The following is a 12,604-nucleotide window of genomic DNA, read 5'->3' as shown; positions in this document are numbered from 1 at the left end:
AACAAGACTTCAGTCGGTAGACCACAAGTACATGTATGCTCCGCAATGAAGGATAAGACAAGCAACATCGGGTTATTTCGAGCTTTCAATCATGATCGTAACCTTGGCGTCGACTGGTAAGGAACAAACCTGCCCGCGGTAAGCTGCTCCATTGGCAACCACCAGCCGTACGGTGTTCGTATCGATGCTAGTGAACCATTGATAGACCTTTGAAAGGAACTTATGATCATGTGGTACTGTTGTCTCTTGATTGATTTTTCATACCTCACCGTATGGAAGGAATATTAAGGAGCTTGAGAAACCGAGTTGGCTGTTTGCACCCAGTGTAAATTATCCCAGTGTTTCGACTTCTACGTGTTTTGGGAGACCTAGAAAATAGATTGACTGAAACGCTTCTTTGTGTGCCCACTTTCTCTGGTTACGGCCAGTTAATAAAATGAATAAATATTTCATAACCAACAACAATTAATACATAGTGCTTTTTTTAATTCAGCAAGAGTTAGACCTTAACCGGCCCCTCGCAGATGAAGTAGAGGCGGAGCAGGCTTACACAGTATTCATTTTTCCACTGGCCATTACTCATCGACGTACATGTCTTCATCCTTGACCGTCCTGTTTCAGCATACTTTAGAACGCCTGGTTTCCAGTGGGAATAGGAGAACGGCTCCTTGTTGTCCCACGCATACGTCCTGGGCTTGACTTTCCTCAGACCTATCCACTGGGTAAGGTGCACAGATTTTCTAGGAGAGAAAAAAGAAAGGTTTGGTGCGGAAAAAAACATAAGCTGACATTGGGGACACGGTTTAACAGAGATTCTGAATATTCGTGACGCTGAAGAACCTCTACGGGCTGCTTATTGACACTAATCACCACCATTATAGATGTATTCTAAATCTCATTAAAATGCTGCCCTATTCTACATGTATATACCGTGACACAACCACAGAGAAGAATAGAAAAACGGCAAAACGTTCCCTTACGTCAGGTGCATCAGGAACAAGTTCTCGCGCTCGCTGGTGATGGTAACCAAGTGGTAATCCTTCCCATCCTTCTGACAGATTCTTGCAGCATTCTTTCGATTCGTTCTGTTCCGGTTGACCTTGTAGCATGACCCCAAACCTTTTGTGTAACGTTTAGGGCAGGAACCTGGAGGGAGGGAGGGAAGGAAAGTCAATTACGATATTCTGATATTTCCTCGGCAAAAGCCGACGAAATATCGCCGAGGTTTCTTCGTTTTTGATTAAACAGAACAGAATTTATCCTTCTGAAAATTGAAAGTGTACACCCGAGACCTGTCATATTTCTTCCACCAACTTAACCAGTGTCATTCTGGTATCGAACCTTGTTATGTTGTACGAGGGCAGTACAACTTTCAATAGCTGTATATCACTGAAAATGTGACCTACCGTTTGCTAATTCCTTAGCACTTGCCTTTGCTTTACCCTCGCAGGCGAAAGGCAGCCTTACATACTCAAAGCAAACATAGCGATTCCACTGGCCCGAACTTGTCATCACACCGCATCTTTCGGTGTTGGTGTAACTTCGAGTCACCCATTTTTCATCAACGACCTTCTTCCCGTCAAACCATTTCTGGTGTTTCAGTGATATTCCATCCTTTACTTTAAAACCGATCCAAAGTGATGATCCGTTAGCCCATCTCCTAAATTAGAGGACATAACTAATGACATACATGCTACTTGAATTTGAATGGTCGTGTCAGGGACTTCGTTCCGAACATAATAACATGTAAGATAGCATTGTTTATCTATAACGGTGTCAACTTACACAAAGGTCCTGATGATGTCATTTTTCTCCTTGTAAGATGCTGTAGCCAGATGGAAGCCCGGGTCGTCCTTGGTACAGCTTGCCGCCGCGGCGTCGAAACTCTTCCTGGTCGTGTACAATCTGTAGCATCGCGTGTTTACTCGAAGGTAGTGTAGTGGACATCCCTGGTCTACGAAATATTAAATACAAAATGTATACATTTTGTCAAAAATTATAATATCATGAATTCATAATTTTATACGAATTCATTGCGCCGCATTTCATTTGATATCCGGATTTTCATACACGGAGAGTACAATATGTCAGTTATCGTTAATTTTGTAATCATGTTGCTCCCTTCAGTGTGAACAGAACTGATTCAGAAGGACAACGACGCTGTATTTTACGGTACTGATAGACGATGATACGTGCATGTAGTGAAATTATCAGGGTAAATATTGCTATATCTAATATGATCCTTTGGATAGTCAACTTTTAATAGCGGGTCGCTTTTCCTGGGCGACTCGATAATTTAACGTGAAAATACCTGTTCCTGCAATGCTCTGTCTTTCCTTCTTCATCTTCGCGACGAATTTATCAATGGTTGATTTATCTGAAACGACAGACGGGAACACACCTAGCTCTAATTTTGTTTAGCTCGATAATCGAAGTGTGTGTTTCTTTGACACGTTTCAATGTTATGATCATTACACTCATCATCAGCATCATCACGATGCCGTTAAAATGTTACCAATGCTTATTACAGTCACAGACAAAGTCACTGTTATTCTCACCTTGCAGTTCCCCTCTGCATACAAATGCCAAATTATTTGGACTGTTACAGTAGAAGTCTGACCATTTTCCAGTGTAACGAGAGATCACCGTGCAATACTGTTTCCCATACTTATTATCAGGTTGGCCTTTCCCCCAGTTAAAGAAACTGACAGGTTTTCCATCAATCCATTTAAACCGGTTCGTTTCGAAAGTGGTAGGTTTCCTTTCAAGACCAATCCAGTAGTTCCCAACCTTTGATGTGCCCTTTCTGGAAATAGGATTAATACGGCTGAACAGCATTCTTCACGTTTTAAAACAAACACACTTTTCCTTATAAACACCATTTACTGAGTGCCTTGGGGGATAGGGGATTCATCGTCATACCATCTCTCAACCTCAGCCCAAAATGACGGCGTTGATCGACTCATCATTAGGAGAAAGGCAGAAAGAGTGAATGAAATTTGATCAAGGATAGACAATGAAAAACATGAAACCGTATAACATGTTAACGTTTGAATAATAATGGGCTTATTTTCATTTTTTATATCTCTCATAAACGACATAAAAGAAATTCGCATTTTAATGAAGGGCACTAAACTTTTGATATAGGGACCTGAAGGATTTAATCTGTCATTCTTTGCCTCGCTCACACACTTATGCAAATGAGCTGGACAAAAGCCTCGACGAGTCCTTGTCGAATATCCGATCGCTCACCACGTGTACGTTGGACCAGTGTGGCTATGATGCAAGCCGACACAAACATGAGTCTTGTTTTTCACTTACAGCAAAGATACCACCATCTGATTATCCGACTTGTCTTTGATTGAGGTAACGTGATACCCTGGCCCCGACCTGCGGCACATGATCTCAGCGAGGTGGAAATGGACCTGATCCTCAAACAGCTTGTAGCAGCCACCTCTCATTTTCTTATAACCGGGCATGCAGCGTGCTAAATGGAAATCGGTTAAAGTGCAACTGTCCTATTCTACTTCTGAAGACAAATGGAGGCAGGGCGAATATGTTAAAAACACAACATCTTGCTACATGCAGCTACATGTAACTGCGATCCTTAACGTTTTCATTCAGCGCCACAAATGGATCATTTCCGACCGGTACCCATTTTACACGTGGGTGGAGGACAGCGAGGCCTGCCTCACTGTTGGTGTACTCGAGTCGACTCACGTCGACTATGAGGTTCGAACCAAGATCAGGACCTCTTGACCTCTTGACGACTGGCCCAGTGCAGAGTCCGAGCCACTAGTCTACAACAGCTCCTAAAATGGTAAAAGATAAATTTTACTAACTTACTTTTGGTTACTGGTTTCCCTTTGCAAATATACGCTGTCTTCTTGCTGCACGACTTGACATCCCAGAACCCGCTAGTGCTGCGCATCGATCCGCACGTCCCTCTCCGCGGGTGTCGCCTTGACCACCTTTTATATGTCACCTTATCTCCGGTGTCCCAACGGTCCTTGGCAGAACTTCTTGTTTTCCTTATACCAATCCAGACTGAGCCGCTTTTCATACTATAAAGAGTCAATTTAGTAGCACTTTTTCACACAGACCTGGGTCTGACCTGACGTAGAATACCATCCACTTTATAGATTAAGCCCAGACCCACTTTTTCAGAGGAGGCAGTGTAGATTGAGAGGTGCTGCTAATTCATTCACATCAACTATACTCAGACAAGAGAGTGGGGTATAGCAAATACCAGCCCGATGATTGAACCCATGTCGCTCGGGTCAGTTAGACGCCCAAGTCGTACAAAAAAATCTCTAAATCTTTGCTAATCTGCGAAAATACTTCAGGTAAGAACTAATACATACGCATAGTACTGAACAATACTATTCTCCATCTTGTCAGCAATGGAGACCAAGTGATATGACGGGTGGACATCTTGGCACCTCCTCCTGGCCTCATCATATGTCTTCTTCTCCGTGTAGAGTTTGTAGCATGACTTTGTCATCATCAGGTATCGGTAGCCAGATGGACATTTATCTAAGGAAATATAAAGGGTTCTATCAAAAAATATTGATTGTCTTGGTTTGTTATGCAACCATGTCGTCATGCCATATGCTCAAACTTCGATTTCCTCTTCAATATTCTTCTATGTTTGCTAATTGCAATGCTCATGATACTTATCGACATGTGCATTCTCCTTATAATTTGCTGTCGATCAGAAAATAATGTTTTGACTATTCAATTAACTTACTTTTTTTTGAGGACGAGGTGACTGACACAGCGACGAAACCTGCAGTGAGAATTGATGTGAGCAATATTCAATGTTACTTTATGACTTACCGGGTTTACGGTAAATTATGTTGTAGGATGCATGAATAATGAAGAGCACTTCGTGATAGAGTGCTGTTTTACGACTATCGTGCAAGGTCAAGTGCCCTCGAAGTCAATCACACAATCACAAACATTGAAGTTGTTTTTGAAACGGAATGCCCTCGACCAGTTCAGTAATTCAGTTGTTGTAACATTTTAGTTGAAGAGAGAATAAAACAGACTATTAGTCTTACCTATAATAAGTAAGGCAATAATCCAACATGATTGCATCTTTGTCGCGAAAGGGACAGTGTTCACAGTTTTGTGGAGGTATCAACAATATATACTCAAAGGGCGACTGAAGAATTCGTCTGAGCACCACTCCTTTCAACAGCAAAAATGGACTCAAGACTTGGATCGAATTATGCTTGAAGGATTCTATAGTACACTGAGTATCATAAAGATCGTTAGGGAAGGACCAAGACATTGATTTACAGATGAAACCTGAATCTATAAAAGCATTTTCGCACAATCCCATGATGAGTTATCTACGTACATCTACCTTTATTTTCATTAACCGTAAAAGACACTTATCGATGGTCATGGTCATACAGTTTATGTAAACTGCCTTGAAGCCACAATCATACTGCGGAATAGAGGTCATTGGTCGATGTAAAGGTATATTAAGTCTTGATGGAGAATAAGTCCTACAATGATTGTGTAATAGGGGATTTTGGAGTCCAAAGGGCTTTGAACTAACAGTGGAATCGTGTACTGCCCTCGGAGTGACGTCTGGTGTAGCCAATCGCAAATGTTAAAAAGTGCATGGTCGGCCTATATCCTTAATTTTCCCGGGCATTCTATCATTGTACATATTCTTGCTGATCCCAGTGTTACATCTGTTGAGAAAGGGGGGGGGGTCGACTCGAATACACCAAAAGTGTACATTGGGTACAATTCTACCACCCCTAGCGGTGGTGATGAAAACTAGTTGTGCCACGTTTGTGGTTGTCTGCCGAGACCGACGAAATGTGCTCATATATACTTGCAGACTGAGAGGCTCAGTCGATCAACTGCCTCAACATTAACTATATAGAGAAGACAATTGTCACATAAAATTGCAATTTATTAAAATAATATCTTGATAAGATTTTTCACAGTTTTCTTACAGTCCGGTTATCATACAATGCGGCGTTTCATATTAGGTAGTGTACCACTACGTATCACATTTCTGCACGTACATGTATATACACTACATATTACCATCACTATTATAATTGACGAGTTGCACTTAGCGTTGAACACCTTAATAAGCCTGGTTTTACCTCTACTGTCATCCATTATCAACTGACATGATGTAGTTTTACACAAGGGAGGTTAATAGGTATGTTTGAGTACTTTGAATAAAGTCATTGCGACAATATCATGCATTTTGTAGTCCAGTTTTCATGATCTAATCATGTACAGTAGTTGGTAGTTGCAGTAGTTTTTTGTTGTTGTTGTTAGAAGTATAAGTAAGTAGGGGATTCCAGTAAGGCCGCATCATAGTTTACTGTTAGCAACAACAACACTGGAGACATTTTACAGAGAAAAACAGTGGAAATTTTATGACTCTGAGTAACATATCATCTATCAATATCAATATACCACTGTCGCCATTGACGTAAATATAGATAACGCCCGGAGATTTTACTCACAAACCAGCACCCCATTAACACCAAACCCACAACATACCCGCACCCACACAATCCGATTTTTATACCTCGAACAGCCCGCGCCTCGGGTATATGCTAGTGAGCTGTAATGTATCACGTAAACAATTATTGCTATTAGTTGTTTCGCAGTAACTTTTGTGTCGGCTAAGCTGTTGGCAAGTTTAAGCTAAGCAAGACTGAAGATGACATTGATGATGTATGTCCTTTGATGTACATATGACATTGCCACAGTGCAATTTCGAAAGTTCACTGAGCACAGTTATCGTTTGTTAGGCTGCGTATATGATAATCTGCACAGCCATAGACATGTTGATGATGAGTCCGACGAGGAAGCTGAACGCCCTGCTCGGCTGTGGAATGGGGATCTGGTAAGCCAGGGTGTGGATGATCCTTGAGGCGGTGAACACCCTAAAGTGGGTCAGGGCAGCAGAGACGGCTGGGCCGGTCAGCACGTACACGAAGCCTAACAGGACAAATGGAATGATGTTCTCAATGTCGTTCTGGTGGTTCCTGCAATGAGAAATATTACGCTCGATAAAAACGATGGGAGGAATGTAGCTAAACCGAGGACGCTTATTTTTAATCGATCATATGAACAGAGTTGACGTTATTAGCCGGTTTCGGTTCGTCTGTTTCACGTCGGTTCATTACGCGTAATACGGGCCTTTTGCACAGGTACCTGGGCGTCTACACAGTATATACAATCTAATAAGGATTATAAGATTGCATCTCCCAAAGGTGAAGTATTAAAACTTCATAACCATGGCCAAATATATAGCATTAGTTAAAATGATTTTGTATATGAATTTCAAAATGATGATGATCGACGGCAGATGGCACGTATTGATGGGACATCAATAGGGAAATTTGGGGATTGGGGCATAATAGGGTTGCCATCCAAGTTAGGGAATTGCTTGAAATGCGGGAGGCAGGGAATCATATTCTCACAAAAGAGGAAATAAACATGATAATTAACTTTTTGTGTACAGGTTGATTTGATGGAGTATTGTTTTTGGTGTTAGTTTTATTGTGATAGTTCAAGATACTAATGTAACTTATTCAGGATCATCTCCAAGAATGAGAGGTTTTCGGGTTCGACTCTCAGTCTTACCTTTTACTTTGTTTGCCTTATCGTAAACTTGTATTTGCACCCAACTCTGTATTGTCTTATTGCACCTTATTTTTTGTTATCTGTACAACGGAAAGTAGTACGAATAAACATATATATAAAGTCCTAAGTGAGGAGTTTACCTTCTAACCCTCTCCACGTCTTCATCCTTACTAATCTGCACTGGCCTTCCATCCCTTTTCTGACCCTTGCAGTCCTCTGGGTTCTCGAACACCTGACAGCGCCGTTAAAAAATTTGGAATTAATCACTGATATATTTTTTTGTTAATGATTACTTAGAGTGTAGTGTACATTTCAGAAATGCACAGCAAAAATACTAACTGCAGTAACTCCCCAGTTTAGCGATCATTGGTAGGCACGTCGCTGCGGAGGAATATTATCGACTATGCATTATTCAATTGTACATCGCTTGGCCATAGGCCTTCGAATAGAAAGTGGACGATAGTGCCCTATCCTACCTTCTTTCCAATACGGAACCTCGCCGTGTACAAACTCATCAACATCATCTTGACCACACATATGGTGGCGTAGAAGGCGAAGCTACGGAACACATCGCTGTCAAATGTTAGCTGGGCAGCCATGATGGAAGGTTTCTTGGCGAAGTGAGCAACGAAAGTGGGCGGAACAGATAGACCTCGGTGATTGTGCCCTGGCCACTTAATGGCCTATTCAATAATCACAACATGCATGCCGGTCATATTATATAGCGCATGAGATCGGACACAGTAGTTATATGCCGATGCATGTATAAGCAGAACATGTCTCATACCGTGTCAATGACAATAAGTCTCATATCAATATTTACCAAGGGCATGTACTTAGCCTATATGCCAGTACATTTTACCCGGTATATGACCTGTATCAGTTGATATGGGCGGATTTAATTGGCACCATAGTTCGGATTTGTTGCATGAAATGCTTTTCATCCATCCCCGTAATCGCCAGCAATTTATGCGGAAATGCTGTGGCACAGCTGGCCAGTTAAGTTGCCTACGGCCACTTCGATGGCCATGATCAATGGTGACAGGCCAAAGCCTATGTTTCACACATTGCATGCTCAAAGCATTGATTAAATTTCTACCGAGATCGATATGGTCAATTAATATTGCCGTTAACCGACTCTGGCCAAGTCGTCACATAACAGATTACTGCAAATCATTATCGTTTTCTTCAGGACTTGTTTCTGAAAAATCAGATTGAAATTCTTGCGCTCAGTTCGGAAGTTGTCTTGATATGGCAAGCAATGAGGCACCGATATCGCACATCTTGGAGTAGTTTTCGACAGATGAACCCGCGAATGTGCGAAACGTATTATTCTAAGATACTTTAGGTTGGGCTAAACTCGACTCCCTTTGACATGTATAAGCACCCCCCCCCCCCCTACCCCCTACCACCATCACCACCACCTAGGTCTCTAGTTACTGTCATTATTTCAAAAGCACAAAACTACAGACAGTTTTGAGAAAATCCGAAAATCTATGTTGGCAAGTCCTGTGAAATTGGAAACGGTACTCCAGCTAAATTGGACGAGACCCAGTTCAATAATTAATTTTATTCAACCATTGCCTCGCTCATTAGGGAGACAACGATTTTTGGAGCATTTGCTGTTGAAGAGCGGATTTCTAGCGACTGCACTGGCAGCTGTGTTACTTTTGTTCAAAACGCCCACCGGGTGTTGAAGGAGGCAAGTAATTATCATAATGTAGAATCATCAAGGGGTTCGAACATAGAACAAGTTGTTAGGATTCCTTCGCTCATGTTGATGTTAACCATTGGTCGCTTCTATTGGGCCCTTGGCTACAATGTATAACGTGTACGGAGGCAACGATGACTACAGTACACTAGAGAGTGGAATATCAAGTATTACAAGCTTTGGGAAACACAGCTCGAATCAAGTTGGCACAAGTGAGTGGTCATTTCAGATATCTATAGGGTTATTCAGGAAAAAAACTGTCTGTCTTTAAAATTCTAGATCTGGGAGGACCAGAAGTTCCTAAATTGTAAAACCTCTGATAACTTGTTACTTATATACATATCTCGTGTAAATTTCAGCACTGCAGTGGCTATTAGACGTTTTAAACAGTGAAGACAAATTATATGTATTGCGATTGTCAATCTCCCCTTTTCCGAACAAGTTCCCCTCCTATTACCCGTTTGGAAGAAAAAGAAGTTCCAGGAGGTAACCGAAGCAGTCAAAACATGTATACCAGTAGATTCACCCTACCTACATGCTCCGATTATTAAAAATCGTTTAACCCATTACATCAAATAACTAGACGCTGTGATATTACTCAGGTCGGGGCCGTCAACTAAGTCACTACCTAAATAACACATATATGTACATGTACAAGTATTGTAAGCACTGACGTGATAAATAAATGTTTGTTTACACCTACATGCCAACAGGATTGTTCGATCAATGTCTTTTTGCTTATTTTTTTTGCTTGGGTCGGCGGTCAACGGGCGTCAAGGAGTCAAGTTGTCAACGAGGTAAAATTGTTCATGAGTGGCTCTATACATGAATCCTCAACATGCTACTACAGGGTGACCCAGAATTGTTTTCCCTTGCACAATAGAATTCTTTTGTGTATCCATTGTGTGAGGGAAAATTATTCTGGGCCACCCTGTAGACAACTAACACGCGGCCGCCTGATTTCGGAACCAAGTATCAATTAAACGCGGAATACCCCGGTTAGCGCCGCAAGAGCTGGGGCATGTCTTTCATAGGCAACACCTTTCGTGATTACAAACCTCCTACCTTATCCCTGAGTTTCTGTCTATTGATGGCGATACTCAACTCATTCAAAATGTGAAAGAAACACACTGTCAATACTACAGTTGCAGATTATCCTACTCCGACGTCTTGCTTTCAGCTATAAAATCAACTTGACGTCACTTACATGTAGGCTATAACTTGAATGAAAGGAGCAGAGCAGGGCAGATCGTACCGGAAGATCCCTGAACGACTCTAATCAAAGCATTTGATGACAAAAGTCTCCACACTCTTGCGCGTATTTACATGTAAGCACAGGCGTATGGAGCCCTTTTTAAGAATCATGAATTATGACTAAACGTTGTAAATGTTACTTTGATAGGATTTTTTCTTTCTCGTTTCAGGTTCGGCTGTAGTGGCGAGGAACAATACTACTGGTGGCAATATGAACGATATGAAGGCGGACCATCATCTCTTCTCGTTCATGAACAGCAAGGCTATGGGAGGCATGGTCAACCCAACCTTTGTGATGTCGCCCAATATGTCGGAATGGTCAGGCAAGTCGGCCATGGGTTTGCCTTTCTTTCAATTCTGGTATGACGTGCTTGAGAATGATGACACGTCGGAATACAAAAATATTATGAAGCGTACGACAAAGAGCCAACGTTGTGGATTGTTGAACGGCCGCTTTGCGTACGACAGCACTTCCCCGATGGATACATGTAAGGGGAAGCTGCATGTGGCGGATTATGAGAAACCTATTTTTATCGCGATTGTAAATGCATCGAAAGGGTGTGTGATGCGGATGATACGCGATGGAGTACAAGTCGTCACACCTGAGAAAAGTGGTTGCAACATCATCCACGCTCTTGTCCTGGCGACAGCAGACTTTCCAGAGATGGAGAGGACTTATGTTCAGATTTATGAGACAATTGTGGAGAAGTGTAATGTTGATGAAATAAAATCGCTACACTATGGGGAAAATGATCAGAAGTTTCGCCCGATTGAGTTGGCTGCGAAACTCGGAACCTGGGGAATATTTCGGAGTATCATTGAGAGTAACATGTACGAGGAATTTGTTGGACAAATTGCGGTCAGGAAGTTCTATCGGTACAACATCACGGAGTATGAGAACTTTAAGGATAGACAACGCGATCTCAGGTCTCCACTGAAGTACATTGCGTACATGAGTAGTGATACCTTGACGAGTTTTCAAGATAATAGAATTGTAGAATTACCCATTATAAAGGAATGGATAGCCTTTAAAATCAGGAGGAACAGTGTCTTGTTGCTGCTGTGGTTTTTCGTACGGGTTGTCCACTTGTGCGCGTTCATTTCGATTGATCCGAAGCGGGTAGCTGATTACTGCACTGGCCTCTTCGCAACTAATCTGACCAGTGTCAAGTGCAACAAGGCAACTGACGTAATTTCCTCCAGGCTCGACCTGCTCCAGATGTCGCACTACAGGCACGTTGGCATTGCGGTATGTTTTATTGGGTTGGTAGTACTTCTCTTTGACATTTTGGAGTTTGGCTATAACGTCACGAACAAGGACAGAAGAGTGGCCTACCGCGGAGTGAGGCTAAGCTATCATGGCTATACTCCCTTCTACAGAATCTGCCAGTCGATTTTGTACACTCTAGGAGTAGCGTTCATCACAGTATCATTCTATGACGGTGAAAACATAGTCAAGGCAATGATCATACTAAAGGCATTCTACCTCCCATTTATTGTCATCAGTGTTATGTACTTTGTCGAACTTATCCCACTGTTTGGCGCATTCGCCATAACTTTTCAAAAGATGATGGTGTGTCTCCTGAACTTCTTCTTCTACACGATGCTGATACACCTGTTGTTTACTGTGTTGTTTACGGACGCCATTCACGATCAGACTATGGACACTGTATGGTCAACATTCTACGTCACGTTTCTGATAAACATCGGCATGCATGGCTTCGGACCTAAAACGTATGCCTACATTCAAATTTCACACATCGTTTTATTTTATTTATGCGCCATTATACTCGTTTGTTATTTGATTGCCGTCATGTCGCAGATTGTGACAGACTGCAGACGAAAGATGGCTACAATTCAGATGATTCGGCGTCTGGACGCCGCGCTGCTGATTGAAGAACGAATAGGACGCTGGATCCGGATACTGTTTGGTAAGAAAAAGAGAATAGAGATCGTGACTGTGAAGTCCATGAGGATGCAATCTCTTGACGGTAGCTACACTGG

The 12,604-nt window shown here is 42.0% G+C and overlaps 2 protein-coding genes across 2 annotated transcripts; both read right to left on the bottom strand.

Moving 5' to 3' along the window:
• Positions 1 to 465: 465 nt before the first annotated feature.
• On the bottom strand, positions 466 to 5,185 carry LOC135489350 (C-type mannose receptor 2-like). Its single transcript, XM_064774665.1, has 11 exons — positions 5,064 to 5,185; positions 4,751 to 4,789; positions 4,365 to 4,536; positions 3,847 to 4,064; positions 3,322 to 3,487; positions 2,559 to 2,806; positions 2,312 to 2,377; positions 1,786 to 1,954; positions 1,407 to 1,660; positions 981 to 1,146; positions 466 to 740 (listed from the first exon to the last, which is right to left on the bottom strand). Exons 1-11 carry the CDS (start codon positions 5,098 to 5,100, stop codon positions 500 to 502), a joined length of 1,776 nt encoding a protein of 591 aa, XP_064630735.1. The 5' UTR covers positions 5,101 to 5,185; the 3' UTR covers positions 466 to 499.
• Positions 5,186 to 5,914: 729 nt separating this feature from the next.
• On the bottom strand, positions 5,915 to 8,358 carry LOC135489358 (microsomal glutathione S-transferase 1-like). The gene is made up of 3 exons (XM_064774677.1): positions 8,112 to 8,358; positions 7,776 to 7,867; positions 5,915 to 7,034 (listed from the first exon to the last, which is right to left on the bottom strand). Exons 1-3 carry the CDS (start codon positions 8,232 to 8,234, stop codon positions 6,794 to 6,796), a joined length of 456 nt encoding a protein of 151 aa, XP_064630747.1. The 5' UTR covers positions 8,235 to 8,358; the 3' UTR covers positions 5,915 to 6,793.
• Positions 8,359 to 12,604: the final 4,246 nt, after the last annotated feature.

This window comes from Lineus longissimus, chromosome 1 (assembly GCF_910592395.1).
Source record: "Lineus longissimus chromosome 1, tnLinLong1.2, whole genome shotgun sequence".
Taxonomy (NCBI): domain Eukaryota; kingdom Metazoa; phylum Nemertea; class Pilidiophora; order Heteronemertea; family Lineidae; genus Lineus; species Lineus longissimus.
Note: the sequence above shows the minus strand (reverse complement) of the source record. Positions and strands in the feature narration are given on the sequence as shown.